General features: G+C 41.6%; 1 protein-coding gene across 2 annotated transcripts in view; it reads left to right on the forward strand.

The window, feature by feature from the left end:
• LOC122565129 (methyl-CpG-binding domain protein 2-like) overlaps positions 1-16,263 on the forward strand; it is a 106,685-nt gene extending 90,422 nt beyond the window's left edge. The window contains exons 7-8 of one of the 2 annotated variants that reach the window (XR_015758156.1): positions 8,335-11,876; positions 15,234-16,263. Coding sequence is in view for 1 of the 2 variants with exons in the window: in XM_087990617.1 (XP_087846743.1) it covers positions 15,234-15,237 (4 nt within the window). In the remaining variant the exon portion in view is untranslated. The remainder of the gene's footprint in view (positions 1-8,334; positions 11,877-15,233) is intronic. The other variant, XM_087990617.1, reaches the window with a different exon arrangement.
• The last annotated feature ends 6,629 nt before the right edge of the window (positions 16,264-22,892 follow it).

Genomic DNA, 22,892 nt, shown 5'->3' on the forward strand with positions numbered 1-22,892 from the left:
CTCCCGCAATATTCTTGAATAGATCCCATCAGTACCTAGGGATGTATCTACCTTAATACTTTTTAAGATGCACAACACCTCTTCCTTTTTAATGGCAACTTGGCTTAGAAACTCAACATTCCCTGAGATCATCTTCCACCAATTCCTTCTCTTTGGTGAATACCGACAAAGTATTCGTTTAGGACCTAATCTACCTCTTCTGGCTCCACACACAGATTCCCTCCTTTGTCCTTGAGTGGGCCAACTCTTTCTCTGGCTACTCTCTTGCTTTTTACATATGTATAAAAAGCCTTGGGATTCTCCTTGATCCTGTTTAACGATGTTTCATGACCCCTTGTGGCCTTTCTAATTCCTTGTTTAAGTTATTTCCTACTTCCCTTATATACTACAAGGGCTTCATCAGTTCCCATCATCCTAGATCTTATGTATGCTTCCTTTTTCTTTTTGACCTAGATCGTAACATCCCTGGACATCCATGGTTCACTTAAGTTGCCAAGCCCATCCTTCATTCTCACAAGACTGAACTCTTGTCAACTGCCAATACAAATACTCCCACATGTCCAATGTAGATTTACCCCGAAACAGCCAGCTCGAATCAACATTCTCCAGTTCCTCCCTAATATTGTTGTAGTTCGCAATCTCACAATTGAACACCTTCACCCGAGGACTGCTGTTATCCCTATCCATGAGTATCTTCAAACTCATAGTATTATGGTCACTACTCCCGAAATGCTCCCCCACTGAAACTTGACTCACCTGGCCAGACTCATTTCCGAAAACTAGGTCCAGTATAACCCTTTTTCTGGTTGGACTATCCACATATTGTGTCAAGAATTTTCCAAGATGTCGCTATTTATTTCCCCATGTTCTCTATTTCCATATCCATTACCACAATAAACACTGATGCAAAATATGTGGTGCTGGAAAAGCACAGCAGGTCAAGCAGCATCTGAGGAACAGGAGAGTTGACATTTCATGCATAAGCCCTTCTTCAGGAATTCCTGATGAAGGGCTTATGCCCAAAAAGTCGACCTCCTGCCCCTCGGATGCTGCCTGACCTGCTGTGCTTTTCCAGTGCCACACATTTTGACTCTGATTCTCCAGCATCTGCAGTCCTCACTTTCACCCACTGATGCAAAATAATCATTTGGTATCTTCCCCCATCTCCTGTGGTTCCACACATATGTGAAACTTTATTGCTGGAACAGCACAGCAGGTCAGGCAGCATCCAGGGAACAGGAGATTCGACGTTTCGGGCACAGGCCCTTCTTCAGGATTCCTGAAGAAGGGCCTGTGCCCGAAACGTCGAATCTCCTGTTCCCTGGATGCTGCCTGACCTGCTGTGCTGTTCCAGCAATAAAGTTTCAACTTTGATCTCCAGCATCTGCAGACCTCACTTTCTCCTCCACACATATGTGGCCTTGTTTAAGGGGCCCTATTCTCTCCCTAGTTACCCTTTTGTCCTTAATGAATCTGTAGAATCTCTTTGGATTCTCCTTAACCCTATTTGCCAAAGCTATCTCATGTCCCCTTTTGGCCCTTCTGATTTCTCTCAAGTATACTCCTGCTGCTTGAATCACTTGATTTCTGCTGTCTATACCTGACAAATGCTTCCTCTTTATTCTTGACCAAAACCTCAATTTCTCTGGTCATCCAGCATTCCCTACACCTGCTGGCCTTGCCCTTCACCCTAACTGGAACGTGCTATCTCTGGATTCTCGTTATCTAATTTTTTTTAAAAGGTTTGTCATTTTCCAACCATCTCTTTACCTGCAAACATCTGCCTGCAATCATGTTGTGAAATTTTTTGCCTAATACCGTCAAAATTGGCCTTTCTCTAGTTTAGAACTTTAACTTTTAGATCCGGTCTAGCTTTTTTCATCACTATTTTAAAATTTATAGAATTATGGTCTCTTCCCCCACTGACACCTCAGTCACCTGGCCTGCTTTATTTCCCAAGAGTAGGTCAAACTTTGCACCTTCTCTAGTAAGTGCATCGAAATACTGAATCAGAAAATGTTCTTGTGCACACTGAATAAACTCTTCTCCATCTAAGCCGTTAACACTAAAATCCCCTACCATAGCCACCCTTTTATTCTTACAAATTACTGAGATCGCCTTACTAATTTTTTTCTCAATTTCCTGCTGACTATTGCAGGGTCTGTAGTATACTCCCAATAAGGTGATTATCCCTTTCTTATATCTCAGCTCCACCCAAATAACTGCCCTGGACGTATTCCCAGGAATATCCTTCCAATAACATTAGGTGATATGCCCATATTATTCAGGTATAACATCAGCAATTTGCTTGGAGTTACAAATATTTTTTTAAAAAGCCATTATACATTGTATTAAAAAAAAACTGGTATAGGGTTGTTTTTCAGACTGGAGGCCTGTGACCAGTGGAGTGCCTCAAGGATTGGTGCTGGGTCCTCTACTTTTTGTCATTTACATAAATGATTTGGATGCGAGCATAAGAGATACAGTTAGTAAGTTTGTAGATGACACCAAAATTGGAGGTGTAGTGGACAGCGAAGAGGGTTACCTCAGATTACAACAGGATCTGGACCAGTTGAGCCAATGGGCTGAGAAGTGGCAGGTGGAGTTCAATTCAGATAAAGGTGAGGTGCTGCATTTTGGGAAAGCAAATCTTAGCAGATCTTATACACTTAATGGTAAGGTCCTAGGGAGTGTTGCTGAACAAAGAGACCTTGGAGTGCAGGTTCATTGCTCCTTGAAAGTGGAGTCGCAGGTAGATATGATATTGAAGAAGGCGTTTGGTATGCTTTCCTTTATTGATCAGAGTATTGAGTACAGGAGTTGGGAGGTCATGTTGTGGCTGTACAGGACATTGGTTAGGCCACTGTTGGAATATTGCGTGCAATTCTGGTCTCCTTCCTATCAGAAAGATGTTGTGAAACTTGAAAGGATTCAGAAAAGATTTACAAGGATGTTGCCAGAGTTGGAGGATTTGAGCTACGGGGAGAGGCTGAACAGGCTGGGGCTGTTTTCCCTGGAGTGTCGGAAGTTGAGGGGTGACCTTACAAAATTGAGGGGCATAGATAGGATAAATAGACAAAGTCGTTTCCCTGGGGTGGGGGAGTCCAGAACTAGAGGGCATGGGTTTAGAGTGAGAGGGGAAAGATATAAAAAAGACCTCAGGGGCAACTTTTTCACGCAGAGGGTGGTACGTGTATGGAATGAGCTGCCAGAGGTAGTGGTGGAGGCTGGTACAATTGCAACATTTAAGAGGCATTTGGATGGGTATATGAATAGGAAGGGTTTGGAGGGATATGGGCCAGGTGCTGGCAGGTGGGACTAGTTTGGGTTGGGATATCTGGTCGGTATGGACGGGTTGGACCGAAGGGTCTGTTTCCATGCTGTACATCTCTATGACTATGACTGTATACTGATTTGATTTCATTTAACTGTTACAGTCAGACATAAATCTGTTTCTTTGGACACAGCATTAAGCAAAATTATGGACAATATTTAACCAATTTAATCCTTGATATTATGTTTAAGATTTAGAGATATGGGTGTTTATGATAACTTTATTCCATTGTAAAATCAGTAAATATTTATTCCTAAATAGTGCATTCATTACTTAAATATTCTATCAACAAGATGATGGTGTTCAACCATTAAGTGAGAAACTAAGTATAAAAATGACCTCACTACTGGAGTTCTAATAAGCCCTCATCATTTCACTTTCTGCCAGTATAGAGTTTACTGGTTAAGAGCTGCTGGAAGTAGAAGGCTTAAAGTGCATTTATTCATTATGTTGATTTGTGCAAATTACTGTTCAGCAGGAGTTAAAGACCATTTAAGTGGTGCCATAGAATATCTGAAAAGCAATGAGCATTTTTAATTAGCAGCAAAATAACAATTTTTCTAAACTGAAACAACGAATCCTAATTCTCAATGGACTATGTACAAATGGGCAGCAAAAATATATAGGAGAAAGTGAGGACTGCACAGCTGGAGATCGGAGCTTAAAAATATATATTTGACTTGGCAAAGGAAAATTATGTGGTATGTTTGTTTCTATCATCTTGCTCTTAATTTTTTGGAATAGTCTTGCAAACTCCTTTTTAGTCATATGATTATAAGTCTGTGTCCTGCTGTGAATTCAGCTTGAATTAAGTTAATTCTTTTTGCATGTTCACAGCAGAGTAACTTAACAATAAATCATGAGGATGCTGGAAATCAGAAACAAAAACAAATTGCTGGAAAAATCTAGCAGGTCTGGAAGCATCTTTGGAGAGAAAGCAGAGGTAACATTTTGGGTCCAGTGATCCTCCCTCAGAACAGATTGTAGCTAGGTAATAATTGGTATATATGTTAAAGAAGGGATTGGGTGGGAGAGGGGAAGGCATAAATGAGTTGGAACCCAGGGGGAGAGAGAGAAGAACAATTGGGCAGACAAAGGAATGGGTAAAGGTCAGCCCAGGAGAATAAATTGTCAGTAATGGGGACCATTAGTGAATGAAAATGGGTTGTTTATGGTAGCAGCCCATGTGATGACAAGGCCTGGTGTGTGAAGGTTGGGATAAGGACATGGGAGGACATTTTCCTGCATGACGATTATTGAGCTTGATGTTGTTAAACCTGAAAGGGTTTAGAAAATATTCACAAGGATGTTGTTGGGATTGGATGATTTGAGCTATAGGGAGATTCTGAATAAGTTGGGGCTTTTTTCCCTGGAGTGTTGGAGACTGAGGGTGAACTTAGAGGTTTGTAAAATCATGAGGGGAATGGATAGGTGTATAGCCAAGGTCTTTCTCCAGAGTAGGGGAATCCAAAACTAAAGGGAATAGGTTTAAGGTGAGAGGGACCTTAGGGGTGACTTTTTTTATGCAGAGGGTGGTGTGTGTATGGAACAAGCTGCCAAAGGAGATGGTGGGGATGGGTACAGTTACAACATTTAAAAAGCATCTGATTGGATACATGATCATAAAGGGTTTAGAGAGACATGAGCCAAATGTTGGCAAATGGAACTAGATCAGTTTAAGATGTCTGGTCGTCATGGGCACTTTGGATCGAAGGGTATGTTTCTCTGCTGTATAACTCTGACTGAGTCCAGAAGGCTGTTCTTTCAACTGGTGCTGAGCTTCACTGGAGCACTCCATCAAGCCCGAGACAGAGATGTTGACCTGGGAACACAGCGATGTATTGAAATGCCAGACAACCAAAACTAAAGTCATTTTTGCAAACAAAACTTAGGTATCCTGCAAAATGGTTGCCAAATCTGCACTTTGTCTTCCTAGTGTAGAGGAGACACCATTGCGAGCAGCAAATGCAGTTGACTAAATTGAATGCTGATGTGGAGGTGCCGGTGTTGGACTGGGATGGGCAAAGTTAAAAATCACACGACACCAAGTTATAGTCCAACAGGTTTATTTGGAAGTACTAGCTTTTGGAGCGCTGCTCCTTCATTGGGTAGCTACCTGATGAAGGAGGAGTGCACTGAAAGCTAGCGCTTCCAAATAAAACCTGTTGGACTATAACCTGCTGTTGTGTCATTTTTAAATTGAATGAAGTACAGGTAAAGCACCGCTTCATCTGGAAGATGTGTCTAGAGCCTTGGATACTGAGGAGGGAGAAAGTAAATGGGCAGGTGTTACATCCTGTGATTGCATGGGAAGGTGTAGTGGGGATGTGGGGAGAGGAGGAGAAGGAATGGACCAAGGTGTCTCAGAGGCAATGTTCCCTGAAGAAAGCTAACCAGGGAGGTGAGGGGAATGTGTGTCTGGTGGTGGCACCCCGCTGGAGATAGTGGAAATGGCGGCAAATGATCCTCTGGATATTGATGCTGGGAGAATGGTAGGTGAGGGCGAGGGGGACCCTATCGCTGATATGGAAGGAAAGAGAAGGGCTGAAGTGTGGGAGATGGGTCAGACACAAGTGAGGGCCCTGTCAACGACGTGCAGGGGAATCTTTGGTTGTGGAAGAAAGTGGACATTTTGGAGTACCTGTAATCAAAGTTGGCATCATCAGAACAGATGTGATGTAGACAGAGGAACTGGGAGAGTGGAACAGCACCTTTACAGGATGCATGGTGTGAGCATGTGTAGTCAAAGTAACTGTGGGCGTCTGTGGGTTTGTAGTGGATATTGGTGGCCAGCTTAGCCGCAGAAATAGAAACAGATGTGGATGAAGGGAAAGGGAGGAGTCAGAGCTAGGTGAGGGGTGGAAATTGGTAGCGAAATTGATAAACTTTTACAATTCTAGACAAGAAAGGAAAAAACCACAATTTCAACAATATACTGGAGAAAGAGTTGTAGTTCGGCACCAGAACAGGACTGGAACAAGAGATGTGCCGCGTACCTCTCAAAGAGACAGGCATTACTGGGGCCTATGCTGGTCGCTGAAGAAAGTGGGGGGATTTAAAGGAGGGGTTGTTCAAAGTGAGGCAGAGGAGGGTGGTGAAGGATGGGGACGTGAACCTTTTTGCAGGAAGAAGCAGAGAGCCCTTAGACCATCCTGATGGTGGATGGATGTGGAAAGGGATTGCATGGCCATGGGAAAGAGGAGACAGTTAGAGCCTGCAAACTGGAAAATCTGAAACTGACGTAAAACATCAGAGGATTCACAGATGTAAGTGGGAAGGAACTGGATAAGGGGAGAAAAAAATGAGTTGAGGTAGTAAGAGATGTGTTCTATGGGGCAGGAGCAGGCAAGAACAATGGGTCTGTCCAGGCAATCCTGTTTGTGAATTTTGGGAAGGAGGCAGAAGTAGGCCCTCAACCCTACACAGCCTATCAGCTTGGTGGCAGGAGCAAGCTGATAGGCCCTCAACCCTACACAGCGGGGAGATCACTAGATGAATTGAGATAAGTGACTGTTGTGGACACAATGGCCTAATGTTCCGTGGTAGGTTCATGGTCCAGGGGAGATGGGAAGAAGTATCTGAGAGCTGATGCTCAGCCTTTTCAAAGTAGAGGTCAGGACACCAGACAACAATAGCACCAACCCCCCCTTGTCGGCTAGCTTGTACAATCAGCAAAATGTGCAATCTCTATATACCCATGACAGCATTGCCAAATACCAGACTAATGCCATTTACAAGTTCACTGATGACACCACTATAGTCAGTCGAATCCCAGATGGCAATGAAACAGACGGGAGGTGGAAGACCTGGAAAAATGGTCCACTGAGAACAACCTAGCTCTTAATGCTGGCAAAACCAAACAACTCATTATTGACATTTGGTGGGATGTTACCCATCCCCCCCTACCCATTAACAGCGCAGAGGTGGAACGAGTGGAGAGTGTCAAGCTCCTGGGAGTGGTCATTCACAACAAGTTTTCTTGAACTCTTCATGTGGACACACTGGTTACAAAGGCCCAACAACATCTCCTCTCCCTCAGGTAGCTGAGGAAATTTGGCATGACGGCGAATACCCTTGCCAACCCTTATAGGTGCACTATCGAGAGCAATCTGATCGAATGTATCACTAACTGATATGGCAACTGTACCATTCAAAATTGGAGGTGGTTACAGAGAGTGGTGAACTCGGTCCGGGTAATCAAAAAGGCCAACCTCCCATCTATAGAATCAATCTAGCAGGCCCACTCTGAAGGAAAGGCTGCCAGCATTGTCAAAGATCCATCCCACCCTGGCAATGTTTTTCTACAACCTCTACCATCGGGGAGAAGGTACAGAAGCCTGAACACTCTCACCAGCCGGTTTTGCGTCAGTTTCTGTCCTACTGTTAGAATACTGAATGGACACTCAAACTCTTAACATTCACCTGTACCTGTGTTTTTGTTTTTGCTGCTGTTTACCTATTATTTACTATCTATGCTACTTAACTCTGTGACCTGCCTGTATTGCTCACAAGACAAAGGTTTTCACTGTGCCTCGGTACACCTGACAATAAATTCAATTCAATTGTTTATAAAGTCAGAGTTGGATATCAAAGCTTAGAGTGCATTCAGTTCTGAAGGAGATAGGTCAGAAAGGGTAAGGGAGGCAAAGAAGTTAAGGTGACAAATGTCACATCAACAATTCTTGATTAACAGACGGAGAGCAGGTAAACGGCTGGAGGGAGAGTGTTAAAGGTGAGTGAAAGGATCTGTGGGACAGGGAGAGAGCTCTTAAATTAACAATACACAGCCAATATTATAGAGATTAGCGGCTCCATATCGTGTCTCCTGGAAAATATGCCATGTTTGTCTCAAGCTTCTACCCCTTAGACAGCAATGTATAATATTTAACCTTCAAACTTTTGTTCAGTAGTTTAAAAAAAATGTTTTTATAGTTCCTTTGATTTGAATTTTCATGTTTTAACTAACCTTCCCTAAAATCTAAAATCAAAATATCTTTCAGATGCAACAGATGAAGTCACATTGTTAGGCCATTGTAGAGGTTACTTTGCATACCATCCAGTTGTGCTACATTTGGCCAGGGTCTTTCCAAGAAAGACATTTGCAGATTCACCTAAAACGTAGAATTTCCAAAAGTGAATTTAGAATTAGAATCCCTACAGTGTGGAAACAGAACCTTCGGCCCAACAAGTCCACACCAACCGTCCGAAGAGTAACCCACATGGACCTATTCCCCTACCTTACATATTTACCCTTGACTAATGCACCTAACTTACACGCCACTGAACACTATGGGCAATTTAGCATGGCCAATTTACCTAACCTGCACACCTTTGGATTCTGGGCGGAAACCGGAGCACCCGACGGAAACCCATGCAGACACGGGAAGAATGTGTAAACTCCACCCAGACAGTCACCCAAGGCTGAAATCGAACCTGGGTCCCTGCTGCTGTGAGGCAGCAGTGCTAACCACTGAGCCACTCTGCTGCCCAGGTGAAGAGGCACATCTTTTATGAGAATACCTAAGCACATTTGAAATAGAAGCAGAAATAGATCATTTGGCTTGAAATCTGCACAGCCATTCAATAACATCATAGCTGATCTGTTTGTTTCGAATTCCACGTTCTCAGCTACCTGAGAATGTCTGATTCCCTTGCCTTGCTAGACGTTATCTATCTCTGCCTTAAAATGTATGCATACCTCTTATCCACCATCTTCTGAGGCAGAGAGTTTCAGAGTCACACAACCCTCAGAGAAAAAAAGTCCATTCTTCACTGTCTTAAGAGTGACCCCTAATTTTAAAACAGTGCTGCATAGTTTTAAACTGAGTCACGAGGACTCACAACGACCTGATGAAGGAGCAGTGCTCCGAAAGCCAGTGCTTCCAAATAAACCTGTTGGACTATAACCGGGTGTTGTGAGATTTTTAACTTTCTGCATCTACCTTGTCAAGACCAGTCAGAATGTGATAACCTTCAATTAAATCATCCCTCGTTGTTTTAAATTCCAGTTAAAAGAAATCTCGCCCGTCCAACTTATTTTATAAGACAATGCACTTAGTCCAACTATCAAACTTATAAACCTCCTCTGAACTGCCTCTAACATGGACTGGTGTGGTGACAGCAGCGTTGGTAGAGCAACATGACAAAGGGACTCTAGGCTGGCCGACTGCTGCCTGCTGGTCTTGGTCCCTATGTCATGGTGATCCAGACCCATTTAAGAAGGACCAAATGGTGAACTTTTAACTTCTCTCTTTATTTTATACTTTGCCTAAGACTTTGTATCTAGGTTCCTTTGTTCCTAAGATGGTGCTGGGAATAGTGACATCGTACACTTCTTACTGTACCCCTGTTTCCCTGTACTTGAGTACACGTGATGATAAAAACTAATTCAGTAGTGTTTTTTTTTAAATAAGGAGACCAAAATTACACACTGCATTTGATATATATAGTCTTACCAGTGCTCCGTATAACTGAAGTAAAACATTTTGTTTAGTTCTTCTCTCATTAAAGGAGAGCATTCATTCATTCATCATCATTATACGCTGTGCCTATATACTAACCTTTTTGAGTTTCACATGGAAATCAACATGGAAGTTATAGCAGTTACCAAGCGACTTCAGTTGCCTGCTTGTTCATGAAGGACCGCAGTGTTGTTCATTGGACACCACCATTTCTGTATGCTCTGTGGGCACTGGGCACACATACCTCTTATCCACAGACTTTGGTATCTGACGTGCCAGCCTCAGAACCCTCATGAGTCATCTCTGATCCACTTATAGAATGCTTCTGCTTTTCAATGCAGCACCAGCAACTATTATTGTAATGTTATAATAAGGATACAGGTCCAGGATGCTCACATGCATGCATGCGTGCATCCACACACAAAACTGATGGACCCGACCAGGATGCTCACAGCATCCTTGTCTTGCCTTGACTCTCTGTGCATTACACCCTCAACGAGAGGTGTTGGACTCCTTTTACTTCTGTTTTATCTTGTCATTTAGTTAGACACAAAGGAAGGAAGCTTCTCATAGCTGTCAGCAAGTTTTATTCAAGTCAAGGGATAGCTTCGTCAGGAGGTCCCAGCACAGTAAGTTAGGAGCAGCTTTAGAGTCAGGAGCTTTGATACAGTCAGCTGCTTGGAGTGCTCATAGTCAGGATGGTCTCCACATAAGGTGTGTGGAGTTAAATGTGTGTCAGGTCACCATCCTTATTGGCTATTTCAGCCCTGTTTGGGCTGTTTCCCTCCTAGAATTGGCAAGGCAGATACTACAAGAGTTGTCACAGCTGTTACTTTTGGCGCAGTTGGGAGGTGGGATCAGGCAGTGCAGAGGACATGCAGTAGTAGTGGAAGGAGTTGGGGTGAGTGACAGAATGTGAGGGAAGATGTTGCATGTGATATTAAGAGTAGTAAACCATGAGCTTTGGTTGGAGGTGTGTACAAAAGCAGAAATAGTGAGTGTGAGGTGGTGAAGAGGTGGTGGTTGGAGTTTTGCTGGCAGAGTGGAAAAGGTCATTGACCTCCTCATTGACCTACAATGCTGGATTGCTGAAACTGCTTTAATACAGAGCAACCTCAACAGGCTGGCATGGTCTGGTATCACAGCCACCTTTGCTGATCCTGTACACTACATTGTCCAGCAGAATTTCCAGGACCTGCCTGGAAACAAGGTGACAGTTTCCTCTCTCTGCCGTGCCCAGGGATTATAGCAGGAACTGTGTAGGTCAGCTCAGCACCGACATTGCTTGTGCACATCAGGCTTTTAAAGGTAGCATGGATGCAAAGAATGCTGGTTAATTCCAGTATATCTAGTGCGTGACAAAGTTAAAAATCACACAACACCAGGTTATAGTCCAACAGGTTTAATTGGAAGCATACTAGCTTTCGGAGCGTCACTCCTTCATCAGGTGGTAGTGGAGGGCTCAATCCTAACAGAATTTATAGCAAATATTTACAGTCTGATGTAACTGAAATTATACATTGAAAAATTGATTGTCTGTTAAGCCTTTCATCTGTTAGAATACCATGATAGTGAAACTGAAGCAGAAGTGGTGGCTAATCCTAGTAGCACACAAACCCACCAACACTCTCAAACAAAAACTAACAAACTTAAAAGACCCAGTACATCCCATGGACAAAACCAACGTCGTCTACAAAATTCCATGCAAGGACTGCCACAAACACTACATAGGACAAACAGGAAAAAAGTTAGTCACCAGGATACACGAACACCAGCTAGCCACAAAAAGACACGACCCTCTCTCCCTCGTAGCCCGACACACAGGAAAAAAAAACCCATCATTTCGACTGGGACAGGCTAAGCAAAGACATGTCAGAGAATTCCTAGAGGCCTGGCACTCCAACCACAACGCCATAAACACATCGGTCTAGATACCATCTATCAACCCTTCAGAAAATGAACAGGAAGTGACATCACCACAAACCCCAGGAACCCCATCTAGGACAAACATATAAATAGACAGCAGGAGATAACAGCTTCACTTCACTTGGAGGTCGCCACTGATGATGTTACCTAGCCAGGTAATGAAACGTCTGGATATCAAACCTACAGCTCAGTGAGCAAACTTACACCCTAAACCTCAACCTGAGCTACAAACCTTCAATAAACCTTGCAAAAATATCAATAAATATTCTGATTCATGGGATGAGGGCATCGCAGGTTAGTCTAGCATTTATTGCTTATCCCTAATTGTAAAGAGTCAACACAGAGGAACCTTGATTATCCGGCGTTCAGTTATCCGAATTTTGGATTATCCAGACAAGATTGCAAGGTCCCAATTTTTGGCTAAACTGTGTTATCTAGCATTTGATTGTCTGAACAAAATACTCCCTGCCTGAGGCTTTCGGATAATCGAGATTCCTCTGTGCTTTGCTGCAGGTCTAGAGTCATATAGGCCAGACCAGGTAAGGATGGCAGCTTTACTCCCTAAAAGGGCATTAGTGAACCAGATGGGTTCTTGATGACAATCGATAATGGATTCATGGCATCATAAGATTCTTAATTTCAGGTAATTATTGAATTCAAATTCCACCGTCTGCCATGGTGAGATTCAAACTCTAGTCCCCAGAACATTGTGGGTTTCTGGATTAACAATCCAGTGATAATACCACAAGACCATTGTCTTCCCACAAGCCTTGCTATGCAGTCTTTCCTCAGAGACAACCTCTTATTTCAGGTATAAGTCTGGCAAACTTCTGAACTGCCTTTCATGCATTTACATCCTTGTTTAAATATAGTAAACAATACTGTGCACAGTACTCCAGATGTGGCTTCATTATTTCCATATCTAACTGAAGTGTAACCTCCCTATCTTTGTATTTCATTCCCCTTGCTATATGTGATGACATTCTATTAGCTTTCCTGGGCCTAATCACTTGCTGAGGCATCATCTTCCTAACGGACACTTTTCACATCTCTTTACCTTGTATGCAAACTAATGATATTAACTAACGCGTGGCATTTTCTCAGTATGTTCTCTATCTGTTTCTCTCTTGAACGCCCCTGTCCCCCTAACTGATGAAACATTTCGGAATGAGATCAGAGCACTCAGTCCATCAAAGTTGTTCTATCATTCAGGATGGATAATGGACTTTCTATGCGTCAACTCCATTGGCCTGCATTACCTATCCAAAGTATATTGACCTCAGTCTTGAAAATTTTAATTCCTGCACATTGTCAACCTTTTGTGAGAATGGGATACACATATGAGTGGACATGAACTGCTCTTTATATATCCATGACAACACTCTTTACACTGACCACTTGTCCCAGAGCTGAATCACACTCTGTCATGGTGAGCTACCAGGTATTGCACAAATCCCTCCTTCCCATTCTAAATAATGCAAATATTTCTTACCTTTGAATTGATAAGCAGAAGCGTTAAATCTGGAGAATATTGAGAAATTATAATGTGAAACCCACCCATACCCCTACATTTACCCCTTACCTAACGGGCAATTTAGCATGGCCAATTCACCTGACCTGCACATCTTTGGACTGTGGGAGGAAACCGGAGCACCCGGAGGAAACCCACACAGACACGGGGAGAATGTGCAAACTCCACACAGTCAGTCGCCTGAGGCGGGAATTGAACCTGGGTCTCGGGCGCTGTGAGGCAGCAGTGCTAACCACTGTACCACCGTGCCGGCCACTAATACCTCTACATTACAGATTTTCTGTAGCTGAGCTAATGAATAGTTTGACCTCTTTGCAGAAAAGTACTATTTTGGTGCTATAATTTTCTGTGTATCTGCACACTTACCTGATTTCGGACTATAGAGCTTAGTTACATTCTTTCCTGTTTAATGTATAACTCACAATAAACATTTTAAAAAGTCATTGGTATATACAGCAGCCAGAACAATTTTTGGGGAGCTATTACAGAAGCAATCTGTGCCATATCCATCTGCATTCATGGGATAACAATGTTACTAGCAGTGCTGGCATTTATTTCCCATTCCTGATTGCCCTTGATAAGGTAAATTGGTTCCTTGCTTTTGCTAATTTGTAATACAAAGATTGATTGATTATCTGGTGTTTGAAAAGGTAGCCGTCAGATATAATTTTTCCTCCCTCCTGTGACTTCACTGTTAGCCATGTAGGGAGTTTGCAACTTGGTAATTTTTTGGGAAAGCTTGCAAGGATTTGAAACAAAGTCTATTAGTGGACGCTGCAATCCAGTGGTAGTAGTGGATTTTGCTTGTGAAGCATGAAGGTGGTACAGTACTATAATCTTTCCAATGGAATTGTTTGCAATAAAAGTAGTTATCCATTGCTTAGTTTTTGTTTACTGCTTTGCATTTGTGAAGAGCACCAGCTGTAGTAAGAAAGAAAGAAATGGAGTCATTCATTGAAGCAGTTTTTGAACAGAATAGCTAAATCACTCAATTGAGGCGATAGTAAGATCCTAGTTAAGATGCTTTATTAGACTAGATGATTTGAGGTCTTCCCAAATAGCATCTTAAATAGGCGGCTCCATGTTTGAAACTGTGCCCCCAAATTCTATTACCCCGCATGAGAGGAAACATCCTCTCAGCACCTACCCTTCCAGCCCGCTCAGAATTTTGTATGTTGGATCAGCTGTCAATTTTCTAGACATTTATAAGCCTAACCTGCTCAGTCTTTCCTAATTAGACAGTCGCTTCAACCCCATTCTCTGAAATGCATCCAGTGCAATTAAATCCCTTCAAAAGGGCCAAAATTGTACATAGCACATAGCTGTGGTCTCACCAATACGCTATAGAGTTATGGCAAGGTCTCCTTGCTTCTTCTGCCTTGTATTTAAGAGCAACCCACCATTTGTTGTCCTAATTATTTGTTGTACCTGCATGCTTATTTTTTGTAATTCATTTAGACAAACATCCAGGTTCTTCTGTACTTCAGGTGTCTGTGCCTATTTTTCGAAAGAGCCATTCAGCTACTCAGTTTCCTGCTCTTTCCCCAGTAACTTCTACCACTGTTTTGTTTTCAAAAATTACAACTCCATCTGCAACCACCATCATTTCAGACAGTGCATTGCTGGTTATAAGCTGCTGCATAAAATAAGATATTTTCAACTCACCCTCGACTCTTAGACAAAGATTTGAAATCTCCATTCTCTTGATATGGAGCTTTCTGCTAATGAGAAGTTTCTCCTTAATTACTCAAGGTGTCTTGTGATTTTCTTCTCCCTTGTCTGAGACACTAATGTCTTTCTTAAGGGGTGAAGCCCAGAATTTGACAGTACTTTTCAATTCACAGTGGGGGAAATTAAAAAGATGCTTGGAGGTAATGGACAGAAAATTATTGGCTATATTAAAAATATTTCTTCACTATTTTGTTTTGTTTTGTAACTAATTGTTTAAAAGCGATTGCTAACTTTTTTTCTACATTTGCAGGTAATTGTATTCAATTTTGCACTTGATAATCTCAGATACATGAAATTGAAGATTACATCCAAGTACGTTGCGTCAAAAGAAGTCAGTCCAAGTCGATCAAAATCTTCAGTGACAGTGCTGAAAAAGGATCAGTGCATTACATAATCCTTGATCAGATTTTTAAATGGGACGGGAAGATTCACAAGAGCAGCAAGACCAATGTAACCACTTAATTGTTGATTTCACTTTAATGTGCTGTGCACAAACTCAGCAATAATCTTTGAGATTTTTCTGGTTGAAATAATGCTCAACTCTGGAATGAAGTAAGAATAGCACTTCTTAAGTTCATAATCACAACCTGTTTCTAAGTTGCATCCTCTTTCTGCTCCCTCCCTTTGTTCTTATGCTTCCTATCTCCACTCATTCTACTTCCTTCTTCTCCTTATTCTACTTTAATCTTCCTCTTTCTCCTGCTTGGTCCTCCCTACTCTCTTCACCTTCAATTTCCCACATTCCACCCCCTCCCCACCAAAGAAACTTAGTTGGTCAGCTTGAAGATTAGAATTGTATGCAGTTCTAAATGTACTGGTGAGAAGCAAAACTCTCAGTAACAATTTAGCTGATGAGAGTATGAATCAGGAATACAATACACTTCATTAAAGAAGGCAAGGGAATCCCCGAGGGTTAAAAAGTTACAATGTTATAAGGCTGAGTTTAGTTCAACAACACTTTAAAGCACCAGATTTTGTTTAAGTATTGAAATATGTGTTAAATATATTTTTAAAAAACTTTTTCTTCAGTTAATATCTTTGTAAAAACAATCAAAAATCTGTGACATGGTGCAATGTAATATTCTCTACTGAATTTAAAAAATATTTTTGTGCTGTATATAAATGATTACCTGTTTATCATGTGGCCTGGGATTCAGTAATCTACAGCTTTATGACTGAGTAAAGCTAAAAGGATATATATTTAAATAGATTTTTATAATTATTTACTGAAAGCACTTGTACAATCTATTACCACAGATTAAAAAAATTTAGTTTACACAAGAATTTACTTGCAATCTTTGTTTTTCTCACTGAACTATAAAGAATAAAAACTGCAAGAACTGTGGATACTGTAAATCAGAAACAAAAACAGAAGTTACCGGAAAAGTTCAGCAGATCTGGCAGCATCTGTGGAGAGAAATCAGTTAATGTTTTGGGTCCACTGACCCTTCCTCAGAATGCAGTAGGTGCTGCCAGACCTGCTGAGCTTTTCCGAACTGCAATGAATGGTGGGTAGGGAATCAAGGATCATGGGGATAGGGCAGGAAAGTGGACGTGAGGAATATTGGAGCAGCCATGATCTTATTGAATGGCAGAGCAGATCCGTGGGACAACAACCTGCTCCTGCTCTTATTTCTTATGAATAATGTAACTACTGTATTTCTTTATCTTTAGGGCATTCATGAGGGGTTTGCCAATAAAGGCTTCTCTGAGGGGCAATGTTGCTTAGTTACAATCTTCAACCATACATCCATATGAGATTAGGAATAGGAGTAAGCCATTGAGCCTCTTGACCCTATTGTACAACCCAGTGAGATTATGGCTGATCTGCAGCCTTTGGCCCATATGCTTAAATATTTATCAATCTCAGATCTAAAATTAAGAATTGATCCTGCATCCACTGCCATTTGTGGAAGAGAGTTCCAAACATCTACCACCCTTTGTGTGTAGAAGTGCTTTCCAATATCTCTTGTGAATGATCTGGCCCTAATTCTCAGACAATGCCCCCTAGTTCTAGAATCCCCAACCAGTGTAAATAAATTATCTACCCTACCTTTTACTGTTAATATTTTGGAGACTTTAATCGGATCACCCCTTAACCTTCTAAATTCTAGAGAAACAAACCTACTTGGTATAATCACTCCTCACAACTTAACCCCTGAAGTCCAGCTACCATTCTTGTCAATAAAAACTGAAATAAATACACATACTGGCAATCAGAAACAAGAAAAGAAATCGCTGGAAAAGCTCAGCAGGTCTGACAGCATTGGTGGAGAGAAATCAGAATTAACGTTTGACCCAAAACATTAACTCTGATTTCTCTCCACAAAAGCTGCCAGCATCAAAGGAGAAGGAGGTTGAAGAAGGGCTTATGCCCGAAACGTCGATTCTCCTTCAATGCTGCCTGACCTGCTGCACTTTTCCAGCAACACATTTTTATGCTCAGAGCTACTGTCTTCCACTGCTCTCACTGTCCAGGATTCCTTGATCATGCAAGAGAGTCTCTCATCTTTAATTCAAAATGAAAAGCAGTGCAACATCAGAGTTGATTAGGCTAATCAGCTTCTCAAATCTGTTTCATCAAGACTAATCTGGAACTCAACTTTATAGATTAGATTACACAATTTGGAAACAGGACCTTCGGCCCAACAAGTCCACACTGACCCGCCGAAGCACAACCCACCCAGACCCACTCGCCTATATTTACCCCTTCATCTAACACTACGGGCAATTTAGCATAGCCAATTCACCTAACCTGCACAATTTTTTTTGGGTTGTGGGAGGAAACCAGAGCACCTGGAGGAAACCCACGCTGACACGGGGAGAACGTGCAAACTTCACACAGAATCACCTGAGGCGGGAATTGAACCCGGGTCTCTGGCGCTATGAGGCAGCAGTGCTAACCACTGTGCCACCGTGCCGCCCATTGTTTCCTTGTCTTCAAGCCATATCCCTGTCGGTGATTATATTTCTTTAACGTTGGGATTTTTTTCCCCAGTAACACCAAGTTTCAGCTACAATACTACCAACCTAACCAACTTAAAGAGCAAGAAAGTCCATCAACCTGTCAACAAAATGGAGAGGAATGTCCATTCCACTAGTTGTTGACTAATTTATTTCTTAAAATGGAGAATAAACCGTTTATTACCAATGATAATGCACTAATAGTCATGTGCTTCGATTAACACCATAAATGAGAACAAAGAAGAATTTAGAATGAGTTTGCATAAAGACAGGTTTTTCCCAATGATTAAATCGGTAAAAATTTCTGAGTTATTGTCTACTCCATGATGAAAGAAAGCAAAAAAAGACTTTATATTCACAGAGCTCTTAGATTTTACTGAAATCCCAAAAAATTAGTGGTCTCACTGCGATCCAACCAAACGTAAGTAATGATGTTTCCATAGTGAAGAGCACTCAAAAAAAAATCAACTTATAAATATCCCAAATCATGCAGATGAAAATGTTATATATTAATTTTGTGCTGCAATCTGTTTACTGGGGATTCTTCAAGGTTTCACTATATCAAATGAAGACAATTCATAGAAATTTGCTTTACATGAAACTTATAGAAATGCATTACAGTAATAAATTTATTTCTTAACAAAGGCCATTTTCTGCACTTCTGGTATCCTTAAATGGCCACAAATCCTTCACCTGAATTTGACAGGGAGATGGGACATACAGTGATATCACTGTGGGCAGCCTTGTCTAACTGAGTTGCAGACTTCCATCCCTCAGTGAAAGGATCTTCCACCCTCAATCTGAGAGACTACTCTTTCTACAGCTACCACTGGTACTACAAAGATGCCCACACAGAAATGTCATGGAAACTGGAGACAGATAAGTAAGGTTTTTTTGGGGGCAGGAGGTATTGGGCACCCCACAGAGGGGGGGCAAGAGGATTGTAGATATAACAGCAGAAAGCTGAAAATACAAAATAGGGTGGGTAATATCTTGGAGGATGACAGTCCCCTGAAGGACAGCCCTTTTCTCACACCCTTCCACTCAGTCAGTACAGGTAGACAATCCTTTATCCGAAACCCTCAGGGCCAGCTGGTTTTCAGAATTTTTCTGATTTTGAAATAAGTGACAGTTTCATGGTGAAATTTTTAAAAAAAGTTACCAAACAGTAGACGCACCTGTGAGTACTACTATGAGTGCTGAGAGGGAATTGATGCCTGCCAGTGCTAGGCCATGCCACGATGTCACATCTGAGTGACATGGGTCAAGTGGGTGTGGAGTTGGGTTAACTGTTTCCACACCAAACAACCTTGTTATGGAGAAAAAACTTCATGATAAACATTTCAGATTTCGGAGCTTTTCAGATTTCAGATAAAGAAGTGAGTAAGTGTACAGTGCTCTCCTCTCTATCTCTCTCAGCTGGGAGCTGTGCACACCAGCTGCATGATACACTGCAGCAAATCATCTCACTGTGCACATTTCAAACCTGCAACTTCTACCACCAGAAGGACCAGGGCAGTAGGCCAGGCTGAAGTCAAGCTTCAGGAAATGATTTTCCAAATATATTCCAGGCCACAGTTCTTCAAAGAGGCTTCCACAAATTCAAAATTGTAACTACACCATAAATGAGCAGGTGCCTTCATTTGAATATGCACTATCTTTAAACTTTTTAATGCCGGTGAACACAATGTTTGAGCAGTCTACATTTTGCTTTCCAATTTGTTGCAAATGTGACATTTATGATGAACATTGATGTCAAATCAGGAAAAAAAAACATTAAGGGCAAAGATAGGGGGTGGGGGTATGATTTGAACTTGACCCATGATTGAAATTATTCAATTTCCTTTGCATTCAAGCCAACCACCATCTTTCCTTTTGAAAGTGGTTTCCTAATTGGAATGGTTAGCAACCAATCAAACCATTATAAAATGTATTAAAACCAGTTAAAATGACTCAGGAAAGTTTACCACCCATTTCAACTCCCATCTCTCCCAAGTAACCGTCCTATGTTATAATCAGCCACTGAAAGGCAATTTAGAAACTAAGCATAACACACAAGGGATAGAATTTAATTCCTCATCAAAGATGAGATTGGAGGCAGGGGAGGGGGGGCATTTCAGAAAGGGTAAAGATTAGCAACCCCAAAGTTTTTCCCCACTTCTACCTCCATTAAGTCCAGATGAGAAAGCTCATGTGTAGCATTTCCATTGCCCCATAAATTGAAACTGCTGAGTCTAATTTTACAGGAAGTGGGGTACTTATGAATACTTAATTTAATTATTTAATTAAACTGAAGGGCAACACCCCAGCAATAGTTAATGACTAGTCAGACTGATGAACAAGTTCTTTTGGAGATGTTAATGAGTTCACTGGGGGAATGAAGATTGATCCCTTGTTGTCAGGCATTCAGAGCTTAATGGAGAAACCCTGCAGTGGGAGAGGTTTGGGTCACTGAAAGGCAAATGTTAAATCTTGCTGCTGATAACCTCAGTGCAAAGTCCTTCCCATCCTCACTTTCGTGTGGTGTGTGGTCCCTCACTGAGACTCTCGTGTTGCCTGCAGTGGAGCAGCTCTGGTCACTGATTGGCTAACCGCTCTGGGGGAGGGAATGGAGATAAACTCTGGGGATGGCAGTCTGTTGCCAATGTTAGTACCTGATTGGCATTAATATAGCAGGCATTCTCAGAAAGAGATTGTGACAAGTCTCTCGCTACCTCTCCAGCTGGTTGGTAAAACCTCTGTCACCTTCATTATATGCCACCCAGTCTTCTCATGGAATGTTATTATTAGATTCTGTAATTTCTTCACTTATCTGTTTCTAAACCTCAATTACCATTTCAATTTTAAAAGTTACTTTACCAGAGTTCTACAGTTTTTAAATGGAGCTAAAATGTTAGAATTATAATCTGTCACACCAAGAGAAAGCTGAATCTTTTTCAGAGAGCACTCTATTAAAATTCTATTCATCTATGTTGCTAGGAGCCTACTGTGAGGCTTAGAGTGCTGTTTTAGCCATCATAAAACTATTGATTCTATAACAATCTCATTATCTGTTTTAAAAATATCTGTTGTTCAAAGCTATGAAAGTGATTAAATAATGAATTATGGTTTAACAGAATGTCCAGTCTGCAAAGAATATAATGAAAATATATTGAATAACAATACAGTGTGATATCCTCCAATTGTATAAACACTAAACTGAAACCTTTTAAATGTCACATATCTTGAAGCCCAAGGAAATGATTATGTAGAAGGAGCAATGCAACAGTGCTGTCTTCAATCCTGCCTCTCACTGTTCATTCACGAGGTCCTTACCATGAATAGGAGTGGGGACTCACCATCACCTTTGGTGCAGGCAATAAATTCTGAACTCTCCAGTTCTACCCATTTCCCAGAGACAAAAAAAAGAATATTATAAAGGTACAAAACCCAATTATATTCAGTCGTGAAGAAACATTGCTTCAGAGTTGGCCATCTTTATGAATTTGGGAGATCATTTTTGGTGAGGTAGACAAGCGGAAGAATAGATGAACAGTGTAGAGGTGGGTTAGTGTTGGAGTAATGTGATTGCACATCAACTGGGCTGAACTAGAGGACTTAGGGTTAGAGTGAGAAGGGAAAGATAGAAAAGGGACCTTAGAGGCAATGTTTTCACACAGGGGATGGTACATGTATGGAATGAGCTGCCAGAGGAAGTGGTGGAGGCTGGTACAATTGCAACATGTAAAATGGATGGGTGTATGAATAGGAAGGGTTTGGAGGGATATAGGTCAAGTGCTGGCAAATGGGACTAGATTAGGTTGGGATATCTGGTTGGCATGGACGAGTTGGACCGAAGGGTCTGTTTCTGTGCTGTACATCTCTATGACTGAGTGGGGAAAGAGGGTGTAAATGGGCCTCCAGTTAGGGAGTTGAGATTGCAAGCTCTAATGGCTAGACTGCAGGACTCACATATCTTGGGGACTGTGGTGTGGAGGTGGTTAATAGCTGCCAACTATTTGTGGCCTCTTCTTGCCAGTTCCATATTTCAGTAAGTATGAGTGCATTCTCAACAATTGCCAGCTGTGTGGACTTGGAGCTACATGAAATACCTCCTTTTAGGTTGTAGACAAATTGTCTCCAAGCCATTTCCCCTGTGTGGCTGTGCAAGAGAAATTAAAGAGGCACGCAATTAATTAAATCTCACACAGACTTTAAAAATCAACAAAAGAGAAGAAAGTTGGCAATACTCTCATGTTAAGCCACACAGGTTTGGAGACATGTCTTGCAAGATGACCCTAACTTAAATAAAGCATTCGTTGAGTTTAAAAATTCCTGACCTGCTTTTACCACAGACTCTACTATTTTATACAAGAAATGTATTTATTCAAGCTTCCTGACTGCCATAGTCACAGCTTAGGAAGCTGAGAAATAGGTACAGCCAAGCTAACTTCTAGGTTTTTCTCCGCCTGGGTTCAGTAAGGGGTTTAGAAGAGCATCAGATACACCTAAAACAATGTTCCAATCTGGTGAAGCTACCCTCATCATAAACAATGGAATCAACTTGCTATAGACAGAATGAAGACAATCCCACAACCAACAGATCAAAACTCAATGATGACTGGTAGTCCATAATGAAACAAGGAGGAGACTCCAAGAACATTTCTATCCTTGATATAGGGGGCTTCCTAGCATGAATGCAAAAGACAAGGCTGAAGAACTCATGGCCATCTTCAGCTGGAAGAAGTGAATGGTCCATCTCAGCCTGATGCTGAGGTCTCCAGCAATGCTCCTAGCAGTGTCAAAAATGCCACATGTGCATGACCATACAAAACAGTATAAAGACCACATATTAAAAAATCCAACTGGGTACATCACCAGCCTTTTAAAAGCAAATCTGGGCACACAATCCCAGTCGTCAGTCAATTTGATTTAGCCCATATGATATTAAGAAATAGCTGAAAAT

Source organism: Chiloscyllium plagiosum, unplaced genomic scaffold (genome assembly GCF_037043375.1).
Source record: "Chiloscyllium plagiosum isolate Xiang-an unplaced genomic scaffold, Cpla_swu_hap1 HiC_scaffold_1, whole genome shotgun sequence".
Lineage (NCBI taxonomy): Eukaryota > Metazoa > Chordata > Chondrichthyes > Orectolobiformes > Hemiscylliidae > Chiloscyllium > Chiloscyllium plagiosum.